This window comes from Garra rufa, chromosome 21 (genome assembly GCF_049309525.1).
Source record: "Garra rufa chromosome 21, GarRuf1.0, whole genome shotgun sequence".
NCBI classification, from domain to species: domain Eukaryota; kingdom Metazoa; phylum Chordata; class Actinopteri; order Cypriniformes; family Cyprinidae; genus Garra; species Garra rufa.
In genome coordinates, this window is record NC_133381.1 from 18,296,030 (window position 1) to 18,314,687 (window position 18,658).

Genomic DNA, 18,658 nt, shown 5'->3' on the forward strand with positions numbered 1-18,658 from the left:
TCTGTTTACATGAACTTCAGCTTTAATCGCAGCACTGGCTTAATCGCATTATAGGCTGCATGCAGGCACAGCCAGTGTTTGATTCTAATGGAAATTCTGGTTACTTTTGTATAAACAATATTAATATTCAGTCCCCAGCTGATGCCCAATGTAATATCCTGAGAACCAAGCACTGGGATATCTTATTTTGTGTGTGTGTGTGTGTGTGTGTGTGGAAGAGTGGAACTGATGCCTGCACTCTATATGACAGGCTTGACTTATGATGGATGCTCTTATCTGACATTTTTACAGAGGACCCCCACGTTCAAATGTATATGTCTGAAAGAGTTCCTCAGTTTTTAGCCTTTGGTTTAAGGGTTCAGCCCCACATGTGTGTTCCAATAAGAGCTCCATCCCTGACGTCATGTCTGCAGGAGATTGGCTATATGGAGCCCGAGCACAAACTCCTACCCTTGCGCACACACACGCACTCAAACTTTTCTGAGAGTTTTCAAACTTCTGCTCGAGCTCTCTCGCCGCCTTGACTCCCGTTTTCCCCGATTTCCGTTTCGTGCTTTGAAACTTTCTTTCACTCCAAGCATTTTTCCCCTCTTTTAAGTTATGTTTGCCTCTAAGTGTTTTCTTATGGCGAATAGATGACAGCGCGGGAGGGTTTACAACTGCTTCACACGCGACAGAGTGGAGCTGCACTTCTATAGTTTTATTTTTGTATCTTTCTATCTATAGTGTGTATATATAGCACAGAGGGCTTCTTTCAAACTTTCCCAACACTTTCACTTCCAATGGATATGGCTGTGCTCATGTGGGACATAATTGTTTCTCTAACGTTATTGATTTCTCCGGCTTTGCTCTCGGCGGATAAGAGCGGCTTCAGGAAACTGTACGTAGTACAGCCGGGACCGAGCGGTACGGACGGGGTTCACGTGAGCTCCATTTCATCGCTCTCGGGAGCGTCGGGACAGCCGCACTCCTACAATGTGGAGCTCAAAGCCAGCCTCAGCGGCCAGGTCCGGACCCGCAGAATGGGTCACCAGTCGAACCCGAACCCGAGCATTCCGATACGCCAGGACGCGCAGCCTGGCCGACACACAACCAGCCATCATATAAAAATGTCAGGGTAAGATCACAGCCAAATATGTTCGTGTACATAACACTTTACATTAAATGTCGACCAGTAGCCTTCAGAGTTTATTTATTTATATGTAGAATTATAACTATTTTTGTGTACCATACTACCGATTATTAGACAAAATAATATCTAAATAGCCATTAGACAGCTACAACAGTAATGCAACAGTATTCATTATGAATATTGTGATATTGTGGTGTTATTTTGTAATGTTTTATATATATTTTTCAGTTCATTATCCAAAAGTAACATTATAAAGTGACTTAATCTGTGAATACCACTATTGAATGATTTTCCTTAGAGACCCACCAAATGGTGCTAATAACGAATATTAGTAAATCAAACCGGTTATTGGGCTGTCTGTAGTTTACAGTTTGATAAGAATAAATAAAGTAGACATAAGAATTAAAAATTATATGAAAGTTCTGTATGATTCTAAAAACTAAGTGATGCTTCCATTGTAATGTGTTATGCAACTTAACCAATGTAATACTGTTGAACAAACAAACAGTGAGTGTTGTAGATCCATTAGAAGTTTCAATCTTGCATTGATTGCCAATGATGTTAGCAGCCAGATGTCACTACAGAGCGGTAAATTTGATAAGGCAACCAGTCTATTGTGATCCTAAATGTTCTAAAAACCACAGTAACAGCTGTTGTTTTAAGAAGCCACGCGAGCTAGTTTAAAATGTAGGCTACCGGCTCCCTTACCAATGAACCCAATGCCCTTTTTAAAGTTTCAGCAGGCCATTCACAAAGATTTTTCCACATTCCCCTACAATCACGAAGAGTACTGAGTATATCCCAGCCCTGTATTTCTTCATATTTTCTGCGCTTTGGATCGGTTCCTCTCGCTTTCCTCTGATGTACTGTATGAAATAGCACAGTGGGAATAAGAGGGCTGATTATGTTGGAGCCTCAACCAGCTTTGGCCCCAGGCCCTCATGTCACATCAGTGAGAGCAGACTTACGTCAGAAAGCGCTCTGGGTGGGCAAGGAGATTGACCGGGGGGGGGGGGGGGGGTTACAGTAAGGTTAGTAGGTCCATTTGGTTTTTGTGTGAGTGTGACTCTTGATGTCATTGCAGAGTGAACGTCTGTGGGGGGCAGTGCTGTGTTGGTTGGAGCAAGACCCCGGGATCTCAGCGCTGCACTAAACGTGAGTTATGACGATTCTTTTGAATCATGCATGCATGTGCTCGGGTTCGCTCAGGTCTTTCTTCTGCACTACACCACACTTGAATCACCCTGAAAGTCAAATCCAGAATGGTTTCTTTGCTTATTCTAATACTGTTTTGCTAAAGCCTGAGGGTTTCACATGAAATCAGTAGCTAACTAGTCTTTAAACTCAACGGCGTAGAAAAGTCTGATTAGGAAGGGTTTAGGCTGCTAACACACAAACTGCAGATTCAATCGCATTTAGAGATCATCTAGGAGTTAACAATCCTGCCCAATATTATTTACTGATCACATACTGAGGGTTTGGATTTACACTTATGCCCCTTTGGCTACAAAACTGCTATGCACTTTTTTGAGCAAGACATTCATTCTTGTCTTGCTCCATAGTCTCCTTGGAATAATAATACTGTCTAGAATTGCCCTCTGGATACAAATGTGTGTGAAGAACTGTCAATATTTACAGTCTCTTTGATTCTTTGCGAAATGCACAAAAAAGATCAGATGGTTCATGTTTTGTTTTGGACCCCATTGACTTTCATTGAATGGGGTGAGTAAATAACACAATTTTAAATTTTTTTTTTTTAAGTGAACTGTTCTTTAAATCCACATGCAGTTGCTGTGGTTAAAACTTGACATATGCTGAGACATTTTATGGTGTCCTTTCTAAACAACCAGACAGACAGCTGCAGTGCCCACCTGTGAATGGAGTTAAAATGGTCTCAGTGAGATCTGAAGCGGAAGGATGGGGGTGGTTGGAAGGAGGGTGTGTATTGTTATCATAGGTGTAGATTTCAAGTGGGTGGCGGCGGATGGTTCATGATAGCATATATTAGCAAACACTCTGTGTATCACCACATGCTCAAGTTACAAGCAAATCTAATCTGCAGTCTGCTAGTTATTGCACACACACAAAAAACAGAACACCAACATGGGATTTGTAAAGAAAGGAATAGCAAGACATGACAGAAATCTGAAGTTTCAGTTAATGCAACAGACAGAAAGTAGACAGGGGAAAACTTGAAATATAATTACAGAAAACAAAGAGAGGAGGACACAGTGATAAGAGGCAAAAGGTGAGGAATTCTGAGGCTACAGAGAGTATGATAAAGCAGTGGAAGAGCTGGATCAGTTTCTCCTCATCTTGTGAGTTTCTGCCAGTAGGTTATATAAGAACCAGCCACTGTATGTGTGGAAGAGGCCACTGGGGAAAAGCAGGAGTTACACCTCCACCAGCTGTCTGAGTCTTACCTCAAGCACACATTCCTCTTGCCCACCTTTTTACACATATCCTAGACAATCAATATTGTGTCTACATCCCCCGTCTCTAGTGACATTCCTCCTTCCTTCCTCTTGTTTTTCAGGAATGATAAATTGACTTCTTTGTGTGTAGGGTGTATGGCGCCTCCAAGATTGTGTCTTGGATGTCTGCTGCATTTTGACAAAGTGTTTTGTCTTGGAGCCTTTGCGTCGAACATCAGGTGTACATTTTACTAGTGTACAGTGATTATGCAGGCAATTTCATCCAAGTCATCTTTCTCATACATTAAAGTCAGTCTTGGTTCTAGGTCTATATTTGATGGATATGAGTTTATTTCTCGGGAGGTTGTCTGCGAACTACTAAGCTGTAGACAATCTTGGTTTATGCAGTGCTTCTTGTAAAGCTAAGACTTATATTGCTAAGAATGCTTGTTATATTTTCTTTTTGAGATAGCTTAAAGGGATAGTTCATCTAAAAAATGAAAATTCTGTCATTAATTACTCACCCTCATGTTGTTCCAAACCTCTAAGACCTTCGTTCATCTTTGGAGCACAAATTAAGATATTTTTGATGAGCTTTTTGACCCTGCATAGACAGCATTGTAACTACCACGTTCAACGCTCAGAAAGCTAGTAAGTACATTGTTAAAATAGTGCATTTGACATCAGTGGTTCAACCTTAATTTTCTGAAGCTACAAGAATACTTTTTGTACAAAAAGAAAACAAAAGTAACAACTTTATTAAACAATTTCTTCTCTTTTGTGTCAGTCTTTGTGCGTTCAAGTGCGTACCATGGTTGAACCACTGATGTCATATGGACTATTTTAGCAATGTCCTTAGTGTTGTCAAAAGTACAGACGCGGCTTTCAAACACTCATGTCTGTATCTGTGTTAAAGGGGTAGTTCACCCAAACATGAAAATTTGATGTTTATCTGCATACCCCCAGGGCATCCAATATGTAGGTGACTTTGTTTCTTCAGTAGAACTCAAACCGTTGCAGTCTGTCAGTCATATAATGGCAGTCAACGGTTACCAAATCTTTAAGAGTAAAAAAACAAACAAATTAAACTCTGTCTTAACACATGAAACAATCGGTCTGTGCAAGAACTGAACAGTATTTATATCATTTTTTTACCTCTGATTTACTGCAATGGTCAACTGTCCTGAGCTTGTTCACAACAGCCAGCGTGTGATGAAGAGCGAGCAACCATAACTTCAGTCGATCAGTTTCAAAATTTGAGAGTCAGTGAAAAGTCAACACTCCTGGATGAGTTCGAAAAGCATGAAACGTGTATTTACAACAACTTTTGGAAGCTTTGATCATTGTAGCCAATAACAGACATGTTAGTTAAGTGCATGAACACAATGGCCAATCAGAGGTGAGTATCCACTCAACAGTGCTCAAAATGTTAGCAGGAATAGCTGGTATCATCACATTTTAAAATATTTCGGTACCGACTAGTACTAGACTAGTACTTTTGACAACACTAGTCCTTACTATCTTTCTAGGCCTTGAAAGTATTAGTTGTGTTGCTGTCTATGAAGGGTGAGAAATGTAATCAAATATTTTTGGTTGGATTTAATCAAAAATATTGTAATTTGTGTTCCGAAGATCAACAATGGTCTTATGGGTTTGGAATGACTGAGGGTGAATAATTAATGATATAATAATTTAGCTTTTTGAACAAATTGGTTGAATTATTGACTTAAGTACTTGTCTCCACCTACTGGCAGAACGATATAACCTACAACCAGAGTCACTGAAAAATAGCACAGTACAGTCTGCCTGTAATGGAACGCATGCTGGGTAGATTACTTAGAAATTGTAATCCATTACACCTTTTAGGTAATGTAATCAGATTACTTTTAGATAACTATGTCTAATTGACCTCCCCTTTAAAGTAAATATATTAAGTAAAAAAGGTTCTGATGACAAAAAGTTTGACAATGTCTGCTCTGCAAAGAAGAAATAACGAGAATTTGTGCGTTTTAATGAGTTTGAAAGACAAAAGCCTTTCAATAATACATAATGCATAGTTAACCTACTGTGATAATTTAAATAAAACTCAATGTGTTCATCAGTAGTTGATGCAGTGTTGAAACACTATTAAACCTGAAGTGATGTTTGTAAATCCATTAATCAAATGCTGTCGCCACTTGACTAGTGACTAGTCTATGTGTGAATGTATATAAGCGGTAGACTATTTTAGAAAGAAAAATCTAAACAATAAAAAATAGGAATTAGAGAGAATCAATAAATGACAAATAATGTATTGCTATTGTGTGAATATGTAATCATGTAATCAATAAAAAAGTAACTGTAGCCTGATTATGAGTATTTTAAAATGTAATTTACTTTAATTACAAGTACTTAATTTTTGGAATCTAATTATGTAATCCAGATTACATGTAATCAATTACAACCCAGCTCTGTATGTATGCGTGTGTATGTATGTATACTATGATTATCATATTAATTTATTAAAATCTCTCTCTATATATATAATAGAGAAAGAGAAAGAGGGAGAAAAAGAAAACCCCCTGTTTACAGAAAGAGGCCCTGTTTCCCTGTTTACATGGGCAGAGGAATCACTTTGCAGGCCATCTGGAGCAAACCCAGAGCACATTCCTGCTTCAGCCATCCCTTTTATTTTCAATGGAAGCATCTATAGTTTGATGTCAGCCGCACAGTGAGTGGCCTGAGAGCCCTTAAATTTGAGCTGAAATGTAACAGAACGTTTTTAATGGAAGACCTTGCAGGAAAATTGAAGTGTGGAAAAGGGAAGCCTCTTTAATACCTTAGAGAGTCTCTAGCACCATTTTTCTGCTGACTCAGGAAATCTTGGGTTTATATTGTTTTTATTTTGTTATACAGTACCACTATGCTGTCATTAAACCATTTGTTTTTATGTTTTGCCAGCCTTGGTGCGCTTTCATGAAAGGTTATTCTCATAAACGTACAGAATCCAGTATTTCTGCCAGATCGCTGGAGTCAGCCCATAAACATGTGTCTTATGATGGGGTCACCACTGTGTACACATGCTTTCAAGTAAATTAAGAATGAAGTATGACCTTTTTCGTTCATCTGACAGCAGCATTAGATGTTGTAATTTATGGTGACTGGGACATAGTGGCAAGGATTAATCAGAAGTCAACCATTTTTAATCAGTTTCATTGCTCATATATAGGGGGGAAATGAGAAAGTCCAGGTTGTAGTCAGTACCTCCCCCTGTCTCTATATATCTTCCTTTCCATTTGTGTTTTAAGATCACTGTGTCTCCGTTCTCCACCTGTCTTGTCTCAGAAAATAGACCTGATCGTAAATTTTCCAGCTAAATGTTTAATGGGGTTTGATTTTTCAGGTTTTAACACTCACCTCGCTCAGGTGCAAACAAAGAGAATCGTCTAAATAGAAATGCCTTTTGTTTTTCCTGGCTTGCTCCACCGAGCTGCACGGAACTTCATAGGTGAAGTGTTTTATCCGGAGCTGTCAGTCATCCAGGTAGCTTTGCTCTCCTATTATTGTACAGTGCAGAGGGACCCTGGGATATTGGCCGTTCTATTTTACCACCAGGATATTGCACTCCAGTTCTTTATTTCCAACAGAACAGGAAGAGTGCTAATCCTGGTTCATTTTTGGCCCATCATGTCCTATAAAAAAATGACAATGTAAACCAGGGACCAGTACCAACTTACTTGTTGCACCAGCTCCAGTACCAACTTACTTGCACAACTAAATATTTGAGCATTGCACCATTAAACTTAGCTGAAACATAACCCTACATTTAAACTAAATATTTACTAAAGCCTTCAACCAGGAATAATAGTTGGAATATACTGAAAGACCAATTGGATTGGATCAGTGAGCTCATGTTTTAAATGACAGATAAATGATGTTGACATCTATACTTGTTTATATTTTTAGAGAGTGAACTTTATGTGAATAATTTAGTCCTTAGCAGTCATCCGTCATGAAACCGATCTTAACAGTGAACTTTCCAGTGTGCTTAACCCTGTCATTTGTGCATGTGCAAAAAATATTAAAGGAAATATCAACATTTCTAATTTGCTATATTATTTATTTAATTGATTTACTTTTTTTAGATACCATTCTTAAATCATTATAATTGATGTATTTAATTAATGTATAAATTGTATTTTTTTATTTTGTGTCATTTCAGCAGGGAATTTGGTTTTTATTTAAATAATTTAATTGAATGTTTTACAGCACTATTTCTTAACACAAATTTAAAGGCAGATTATAGGACCAGTAATGGTTTAACTACACAGTAGTTTACGGAGTACTACCTACTGCCTAAATCTTGCTTTAAAGGGACAGTTCACCCAAAAATGAAAATTCTGTCATTAATTACTCACCCTCATTCGTTCCAAACCTGTAAGACCTTTGTTCATCTTCAGAACACAAACTAAGATATTTTTGATGAAACCTGAGAGCTCTCTCACCCTGCATAGACAGCAACGCAACTACGTTCAAGGCCCAGAAGGGTAGTAAGGACATTGTTAAAATAGTCCATGTGACATAAGTGGTTCAACCTTAATTTTCTGAAGCTACTATACACATGCGCCATGGTACTCTCATAAACGCGCGTCGAAGACTGACATGGAAGAGAAGAAATTGTATTCTTGTATCTTCATAACATTACGGTTGAACCTATACGGTTGACTGTTTTATCTGGGCATTGAACGTGGTAGTTGCGTTGCTCTCTATGCAGGGTCAGGAAGATTTCTTCAAAAAATATCTTAATTTGTGTTCCAAAGATAAAAAAGGTATTTTTTGGGTGAACTAACCCTTTAAGAACAAATGGTGTGACTGAAGAACAGACTAACTCGTAGTAAGACCAGCTGGTGCAACCATTTGCTGAAGAACAGAAATTATTGTGGATGAATGGCCTTTTTTCAAAGAATTATACTTATCATAACCGGACATAAAGCATCAAGCAATAAAAGCATCATGGTAATCCAGGACCAGACAGAAAAATGGCTTTGTTGCTGGAATCTTGTCGGTTAGGATGTAGTGTTAAAATATGGCTTGACTTATTTAACAGACTTCTGAGAAACATAATTGAATGTGATTGTGAAAAGCCAGCAAACATGTTTAAAAGTTGTTTGAACGGAGGTCATGAAGTGAGCAAAATCAGTCTGCAAAATGACTACTGCTTTTGTTGTCCTCCTTTCCCTGAGGAGTTTTCGTGCTTGCATTCGCCATGTGATATGCATTCAGAAGCTTCTCAGACTTTCCTTGGGTTATTTTATTGGATTAAGCTTATCAGGAAACATTCAGAGCATTTTTGTGTTTCTCAGACATCCGTGGGTTGATGGGTGATTTAATTTGTACGCACAATGGAAGACTGTGTAGCACCGAAGAGCTTGCGGATGGTAAAAGCTATAATGAAAATTTAGGGCCAGAGGATGATCTTTGCATCGATGACAGCTTCAATTTAATGCACCTACATAATTTACATCTAATTTACAGTTTGTTTTACAAGTTTTACAACATGTAAAATGCAGTGAATGCCCATGTCTTCCCTCTGAGCCTGGATTTCTCATATTGCTCATCTAAAGTGTTTGAGTGTTTTTCCTGAGCTCAGGCATGTGTGCACAGCTCAACGCTGAAAGACTGCTCAGTCTATTTTGTCCCTCAACTGAACACGGCCCAAGCGTTCACAGTCCTCGCCAGATAAAACACAACATGAAAATATTTCACCTGGGCTCCACAGCACGGCAGAGAGACGGATACGTTTTTCCTGGCCGTCCGTGCTGAAAAAGTGTCCTAGATCTAGAGGAACAGGTGACTAGGTTGAGGAACCTGCTGGGATGAACCTGAACTAAGGAGAACGGCTCAATTCTGTTGTTTTTCTGAATTCACTTGTTGCACCACATTTGCATGTGATAATTCAATACAAACACCTGCATCTTATTAACCAACCGTGATGTTCTTAAAACAGCCTAAGCCACCATTAGGAAAAAGTACATGACAAAGTGAAGTAATGTAATCTGGTCAAAAAATCTGGAACTACTTCATAGTTGTGCAACTTAATAGGATAATCCACCCAAAAATGAAAATTCTGTTATTAATTACTCACCCTCATGTCATTCCAAACCTGTAAAACCTTCGCTCATCTTTGGAACACAAATTAAGATATTTTTGGACGAAATTCAAAAGCTTTTTGACCCTTCATAGAAAGCAACCACACTCTTAAAATAAAGGTGCTTCACGATGCCATAGATAGAAGAAACTTTTTTGTCTAAGTGGTTCCTTAAAGAACCTTTAACATCTGAAGAACCAAAAGGTTCCTTGTGGTGAAAGAAGGTTCTTCAGATTATAAAAAGGTAAGAAAGAGATGGTTCTTTAAAAAACCTTTGACTGAATGGTTCTTTGTGGAACCAAAAACGATTATTCTATGGCATTGCTTGAAGAACCTTTTAAAGCACCTTTATTTTTTAAGAGTGTACCATGTTCAAGGCCTAGAAAGGTAATAAGGACATCATTAAATAGTCCATATGACATCAGTGGTCCAACCGTAATTTTATGAAGCTTTGAGAATACTTTTTGTGCACAAAGAAAACATAAAATTACGGTTGAACCACTGATGTCACATGGACAATTTTATCGATGTCCTTAGTACCTTTCTGGGCGTTGAACGTAGAAGTTGCGTTGCTGTCTATGCAGGGTCAGAAAGCTCTCAGATTTCATCAAAAATATCTTAAGAAGATGAACGAATGGTGTGGAGTTTCAATTTTTGGGTAAAATATCTCTAACACATTGGAACTTAAAAGTCATACATATTTAGAACAACATGATGGAGAGTAAATAATGACAGAATGATCTTTTTTGGTGAACCTTTCCTTTAAGATTCATAAAAATGCTTATTTTTCCAGTTTAAGTAAAGCATGGCTTGTTTGAGAAGAGTTTGCCTCCACGACAACTTGTGAAATGCCTCTCCTGTCTGCTCACACTGCAGGCTTTCAGTCCTCAGGGCAGTAGCTTAGCGTGCTAACCCACATGTTACTTTCTTGTCCAAGCAAATCCAAGTTGTACCTTTCAGATTCAATGCGTTTGAAGGCGGTAAAGCTGTGGGAGTGCTCAGCAGCATACAGATCCTCTTGAATGAGCTCCTAGATGTGTTACACGTATAAAGCTCAGCGGAGAAATGGCCCGACCGCAGCCGCCTTTAATTGGCTCCGTGTCTGCTGTGAAATACTAGCCGACTGAAATGGGCTTATCGACCATTCTGTCTGGCGCATTCAGCTGTGTGTGAGCTCTTACACCGCTGAGCACGTTGAGGGTACAATGCAACACATTTAACACCGATTTCAATATTGACTTGAGGGATAAAACTAATAAGAAGCTGGACGTGTTGGAATTACCCGGCACTGCTCCCCATAGCCCGGTCATCTGAGTCAGCAACATCGCCCTCTCGTTTCTCTCTCGCACGTGCTTTATCAGTCGTTCTTTCCTTCCTGCTCTGTCTTTGTGAGGCCTAACTTTATCTCTAGCTTTCTTTTTTTGGTGCTGTGCAGTTTAGTCAGCAGGAAGGTTTGTTTGAAGTGCTGTTTAACCTCCACATTGTACAGTAGCCCACCCACAGCATTAGTCATGAGGGTTGGTGAGATGATATTACTAATTTTTGGCATTGTCGGCAGGATTTTGGCACATTCTAACACGTACAAGGAGGCGTACAAGGGCATGATATGAACAAGAACAGTGTTCGTGTGTGTACTCCATTTCTATGGGCCGTCTCACTTTGTAACCCTGAGCCCCAGAGGGCCAATGAGGTACATTGGAAAAGGAGGGAAACCTAGTGAGGGTGGAAAAGAAAACAGAAATCCCCTGCTGTGGGTCATGTCAACTGAAATGAAAAAGTCCAAACCGGGGTAGTGGTTTTCATGATGTCATGTTTGATGTAATCACTCTCACCTCTGTCACAAGGCGTGTGTATAATAATTTGCGGTCAGTAAATGATCATTTTTATCCAGCTTGTAAGGAAAAATGTTTCTGACAAGTGTGTGTATGTGTTTGGGGATAGTCTTCAAAAGCAGCTAAATTTAATAAACTTTCCCTTAGATAGCATCTGGAGAAGATTTAAAAATTAAGCAATTTTTTTATTGTGAAAAATTAAGTTTAATTTGTTTATATCGATCATAACTTAATTAAATGTACGATAAATTTACATAAATATTGATTTAATTTTATATAATGTTTATTTGTATATGTGACCCTGGACCCCAAAACCAGTCATAAGTAGCACAGGAATATTTGTAATATTTGCAATATGGGTCAAAATGATTGTTTTTTCTTTTATGCCAAAAATCATTAGGTTATTATGTAAAGATAATGTTCCATGAAGATATTTGGTAAATTTCCTATCGTAAAACTTAATTTTGATTAGTAATATGCATTGCTAAGAACTTCATTTGGACAACTTTAAAGGTGATTTTCTCAATATTTAAAATTTTTTGCACCCTCAGGTTCCAGATTTTCAAATACTTGTATCTGGGCCCAATATTGTCCTTTTCTAAACCACACATCAATGGAAAGCTTATTTATTCACCTTTCAGATTATGTATAAATCTCAACTTTGTGGTCCAGGGTCACATATAATCTACTGTACTCTGAAATCTGAAGCACCACCATGTCTGTTGCAGCTATATGAGGATGATAAGATGCCTGTCTATAGTGGTTTGTGTAGAGCAGCTGCATTTCACTGAGATGTCATAGAAACTGTTGATGAGATCATCCTTCCTAACATCTGCCTTGAGCACCAGGCACTGATCCATTTCTTATTTAGGAATCTCCGCAGCACTCAATCACTTAATATGACTGACTATAAATTTGCTGATGAGCAGCAAGCTGCCCTGATTGTGTGTGTGTGTGTGTGTGTGTGTGTGTGTGTGTGTGTGTGTGTATGCAAGTCTGTGTAGGTTGGCCACAAAGGCCGCTAGGTTCTTTGTAGTTGAATGACAGCTTTGTTCCTGCTCCTCAGTGATGTAATTACAGACCACAAGTCAACACCCTGTTATCCACTCATTTTCCCTCTCTCTTGCTCTTTTTGATAGTCTGCCTGTATTTCGTTCTCTTCCTTCTTTCTCTCATAATCTGTGCAGATACAGTAACAGTTTTGGTCATTTTTATATATTTTGTTTCTCACCACATAAAAACTGTACAAAAACTATGGCATTTTGTTAAAAAGTTATATTATATTCATTGTATTATATGCCATCTTTTAATTGTATGATGTTTCTTCTCTTTGCTACAGCTAACTGCTCGCCCCCATGCAAAAATGGAGGGATGTGCTTGCGGCCCCACATTTGTGTGTGTAAGCCAGGCTCTAAAGGCAAGTCCTGTGAACAGACCACTCTCCCCCCATCCTCTCATCCAACTGGACCATTAAATGGACACACCAATGGTGGACTTCCAAACGGAGGTCATGCGAATGGATACCCCAACGGTCATAATGTAATTCCCCAGCGTCCTATTCCTCAGCAGATCTTCCCACAAGGTCAAGGTCAAGTGCCGTTACCGTTGCCCAACACCAACATGGGACATCTGAGCCTTTCCATGAAGCCGTCATCTAACGGACCTATTCCTTATCAACCACAGTAAGTATGATGACTAGATTCAGTCGTTTATAGCGTCCTGCTATCATAATACTGCGTCATGGTTGTAATAGTTGTTTGGCTTTGTACTTTATGGAAATTTGGTCATTTAGGTCAGGAAATACATTTCAAACAGGCCAAAACTTTCCTAATTGTTTAGACTTATTTAGGACCCTTTGATTTATCATGGAATCCATTCGTAAAAATGGAACTTATTGTATAACGTGGAATGTCATGGAATTTGCTAAATTTGGGATGATTAAATCTGAAGTAGGTCAGTACACTTAAATCAAAATAAGACATGGCCTTGTGTCTGTGAATATTAAGCCACACAAATACTTAATGTTCTGCGCGTCTCTGTGTGAATGAATGGCACAGATATGGGGTTTTGTTTATTACACACATACTGAAGCATGTGACGCTTCAACTGTTTTCAGCCTCTGTCGCCTCAATTATGTGAGTACATGAACACATAAACATAATCTCTATAACTGCTTTAAGAGTCACTTCATGAGCATTTTACCATTTCTTCTGAGAAAAACACGTAATAAATCGTAATAAAGGTTTTCACAGCAACCCGTCAAAATGAAAGTTTGGTTTAACTTGAAGAAATTGTGACAAATGTACTATTTATTGTAATGATAGTACTACTACTACTTCTAATAATACAATTATTATTAAAACATTATATTTTAAGTAATATTTGTCAGATAAATTATTTAGTAGGCACTTATTTACCAGAAAAAAAATTTATATACACAACACAGTATTTCTGAATAAATAATAATAATAAAAATACACACACACACACACATATATATATATATATATATATATATATATATATATATATATATATATATATAATTTTTTTTTTAAAAAATCAATTAATTAGCGATGCTTTAAATTAAAAAATGTTTTATGAGTATGGAATTAGTATAGAATCAACAAAATTATTGGAAAATTTGATTAAAAATAAATAAATAAAACGCATTTCACAGGGCCTTAATTTTTTATTTTTATTAAACTTTAATAAATTGCTGTTAAATTTGTTTGCATTTCATGATAATTAGACATGCTTTTTAAGTTATATTTTTTTTATTTACAAATTCTAGAAAAATAAAACTAAAATCAGAATCCAAAAAAATTTAAATGGAAAAAAACGGAATTTGGAAAAAAAATAAAACTGATTTCATAGGGCCCTGCTTATTAATAAAAGGACAATGCAGAATTCTCATGACCAGATCAACATGAAGCCTGGTTCACATCATAAATTATTTTAGCTACGACAAATAAGGCTATCTTACCAACATGCAAAAAGTTTAACTATTGTTGAATAATCAAATAATGTATGCACTTAAGTTACTTTACAGTTGTTTCCTGTTGAATCCACAGTGGTGTTATGGCATTGTTGGATGCTGTTTTTAAAGACTTTTAAGGCATTTATTAGTAAACCTGATATTTGGAAACCAATTATATTACCTAAAAAGTTTGAATATCGGTAAAGAATACTAATCAGATTGTTTATTGAAGGATATATAATCTAGTTTAGCAAAGGCCTGGAGTGATTGTGTAAATGTATTTTGGCACTTGGTTCACCAAACTTGCCATTTTGTAATTTTGGAATAAATACCATAGCTTGATGTTAATGCCAGACATCAGACCCACAGATGTTAACAGTTTCTGCCCATTTCTTGCCACCCTACTACTCTCTCAGCCTGGGTCCGTTTTACAGAAATACCTACTGTTCTTAAGGCTGACTCACTGAAGTCTTTTTACATGACTTACACTTGGGCTTTCACCAAATTGTGACTCGTGAACTCCTGATGTCAGCCTAGTTTTCGCCTTAATTTTTGTTTGCCCTCAAAACACAGTTTTTATGAGAATCCTTAACCGTGACTGACTAAAACCTCTGCAGACTCTTTAGTGACCTGTTTTTTTGAAGGGGTTCTGGGGGTCTGGCTCAGGGTTGTTTTGACTGCCACGACTATAGACGACTGGAAAGTTCACAATCATATCGGATGTGGGGCTTTCTTTATTTCTTTCTAACAGAGCGAATCGGACTGACTGCACACGCTGAGTCAAAATCTCGAGATGTGGGGGGAAAGCCACAAAACTGCCCCCATGTTGGTTCCAGGAAAAGTTGTAATACTGTGGCAGGGCAGGATATTGACGAATTCGACTTCAAATATTAATGAAAGCAGTTTATGTGCTGGGACTGACGTGCATTTTTAGTCAGAGTTTGGACGTTTCTGCTTGGTAATTGCTACCAGACCTGTCCTCGAAAGCTTCTGTGGGTTTCCACAGGGTTTATTGTGTATGGAGGAGGTAGGCCACTTTCCAGAACTCCCTTCCTTTCAGATGCAGGCACACTTGCTCAATATTTAAGAGGAATTTCCTGCATTTTAGATATTTAGGTTATTTTGAATGTATCAGTATATATAATCAATATTTAATTATATTATTAGTATAATATTTGGCTTACAAATGCCAAAAAGACAAGGCTCTGAGTGTTAAAAGGTAGGGCTGTCAAGATATCAGTATTTACATAAAATTTTCTGTTTATGTTAATATCTTGTGAAGATAAATGTTTTGTCAAGAAGTACACAAAGGCTTTATTGCAACCGTCAGTCAGACAGCCCTTAGGTAACTGTGCATTATTTATTTTATTTTATTTTCCTTCATTTATACAGTGGTGGCCAAAATTATTAGAACTCTAGTACTTTCACCAGCTAAAAATGGTTTTAAGTCAGTTATTTCTTCTTCTATCTGTTGTAGTGTGTCAGGTGTGTAGGAAATATCAGTTTACATTTCCAAACATTCATTTTGCCATTAATTGTAATAATCCAGCCAGTGCTCCACACAGAGATCTGAGCTTATCATTATCTTATCAAATTCAGAAGAACTGTGAAAATGGCTTCAAGAGACCTACCTGCAAAGCTACCTGAAAAACTATGCGCAAAAGCTGCTTTAAACGCAAAAGGTGGTCACACCAAATGTTGATTTAATTTAGGTAATTGATAAAGAATATCGATTTAAGACATTTGTTTTTGACAGCATCCTCAATTTACACCATTTTTACACAAAATGCCTAAAACTTACTGTAACAGTACAGTAAAAGTCTTAGTTTGTTCAGTTTTTTAATGTCATTCCAGACAGACTGGATGATGATGAGATCAGATCTCTGTGTGGAGCACTGGCTGTTGTCAGACTCTTTGTGAAAACACTCTCACTGGATTATTACAATTTTTGGCAAAATAAATGTTTGGAGATGTAAACTGATATTTTCTACCACCACACTACAGCAAAAAATAGAAATAAGTAACTTAAAACCATTTTTTAGCTGGTGAAAATACTACTGTTCTAATAATTTTGGCCAACACTGTATTTTAAGTATTAAGGTGCAGTGACATTACCAGATATTTAATGGTTAACACGATATTTGAGAACCAATTATGTTAAAGGTGTGAAAATCAGTAAAGAATATTGAAAAATAATCAGTCTCTAATCATAATAATTATCTATAATAATCACCCATACACAGACATATCATATACAGTATCTCACAATAGTGAGTACAACCCTCACATTTCAGCAACCATTTTAGTATATCTTCTCAAGGGACAATACTATAGAAATGAAACTTGGATATATTTTAAAATAGTCAATGTGCAGCTTGTATAGCAGTGTAGATTGACTGTCCTCTGAAAATAACTCAACATACAGCCATTGTCAAAATAGCTGGCAACAAAAGTTATAACAACAGTATGTTGTTTAACCATGCAAAGCCACATGTCCTATTCATCATGTTTATGTTTTTGTCTGCTTGACAGGACCACACAAAGTTGTGTTTCTTGTATTAGAGCAGTTAAAATGATGTGCTTTAAGTACAATTCTCTCATACTGACCACTGGATGTTCAACATGGCACCTCATTCTCATGGCAAAGAACTCTCTGAGGATTTGAGAATTAGAATTGTTGCTCTCCACAAAGATGGACAAGCCTATTAGAGGTTCATTAACACTCTGAAACCGAGTTACATTACAGTGGTCAGTGTCATACAGAGATTTTCCAAGATGGGTTCCATTCGGAACAGAAGTTGAGCACTCGTTTTGTGCGTCAGGTGCAGAACCTGGCTTAAAAAAACAGATGCATGAGTGCCGCCAGCATTGGTTTAAAGGTCACAGATGTAGAAGGTCAGCTTGTCGGTGCTCAGACCATACGCCGCACACTGCGACAAGTCGGTTTGCATAGGCGTTGTCCCAGAAGGAAGCCTCATCTGAAGCTGGCTCATAAGAAAGCCCACAAACAGTTTGCTGAAGACAACCTGTCCAAGAGCATGAATTACTGGAACCATGTCCTGTGGTCTGATGAGACTATAAGATAAACATGCTTAGCTCACATGGTGTCCAGCATGTGTGGCGATGCCCTGGTGAGGAGTACCAAGAAATTTGTGTCTTGCCTACAGTCAAGCATGAGTGCTGCTGGTACTAGGGTGCTGCAGTTCATTGAAGGAAACATGGATATCATTATGTACAGTACATTCTGAAGCAGAATGGCAGTTTTCAAACATCCCAAACACACCAAGACGACAACTATTTTGCTGAGGAAGCTGAAGGTGAAGGTGATTGGGTGGCCAAGTATGTCTTCAGACCTGAACCCTATTAAGCACATGTGAGGCATCCTCAAGCACAAGGTAGAGAAGCACCATATGACTAATGTCCAGCATCTCCGTGAGGAGTGGAAGCGGATCCCAGCAACAACCTGTGCAGCTCTGGTCAATTTATTGCTCAGGATGATTAAGGCAGTGCCAGATAATAATGGTGCTAACACAATATATTGACAATTACAGGCTCAATGTGCAAACATGTACAAGTTCACTTAGGTTGTGCTCACTTTTGTTGCCAGCTATTTTGAGTAATTTTCAAGGAACAATAAATCTATACTGCTAAACAAGCTGCACATTGATTACTCTAAAATATATCCAAGTTACAGTATCGTCCCTTGAGAAGATATACTAAAATGGTTGCTGAAATGTGAGGGGTGTACATTTTGTGACATACTGTATATCAATAAACAGTTGATAATCAGACATCTCTATGCATAGTAACAATAAAGCACACATATACTGTACATCTATAGTGATTTCACTTATGTGCATCAAAGGATCCTAGAAAATAAGTCATTTTATTTTCTTGTTTGTCACTAAAGTACCAAGATCCTGCCGCTCCATCTTGTCACAGTTTTAATAAACTGGTGAGTTACTGTCCCTATGATCGCTTTTTACAGGGTTGCCAGGGTAACACATGGCAGCAGTGAGTTATGTTTTCATAAATTTTACACACAAAAACATTTAACATCATGTGTTCTTTTACTGTTATTTTACTCCTCAAATGGCATATTTGCAACTGTCAAAATATGACAGTTATTAGGCCGCATTTCCCTCCGAAACCGACTGCACGAGTGAAAGGTTT

General features: G+C 37.8%; 1 protein-coding gene across 5 annotated transcripts in view; it reads left to right on the forward strand.

Annotated features, from left to right (window-relative positions):
* Window positions 1–482: 482 nt before the first annotated feature.
* ltbp1 (latent transforming growth factor beta binding protein 1) overlaps window positions 483–18,658 on the forward strand; it is a 117,320-nt gene continuing 99,144 nt past the window's right edge. For 2 of the 5 annotated variants that reach the window (XM_073826461.1, XM_073826463.1), the window contains exons 1-3: window positions 484–1,117; window positions 2,217–2,287; window positions 12,845–13,187. In XM_073826461.1, coding sequence (XP_073682562.1) covers window positions 783–1,117; window positions 2,217–2,287; window positions 12,845–13,187 — 749 coding nt within the window. In that variant the 5' untranslated portion in view covers window positions 484–782. Of the gene's footprint in view, window positions 1,118–2,216; window positions 2,288–12,844; window positions 13,188–18,658 lie in introns of all 5 variants that reach the window. The other 3 variants (XM_073826464.1, XM_073826462.1, XM_073826465.1) reach the window with 2 other exon arrangements.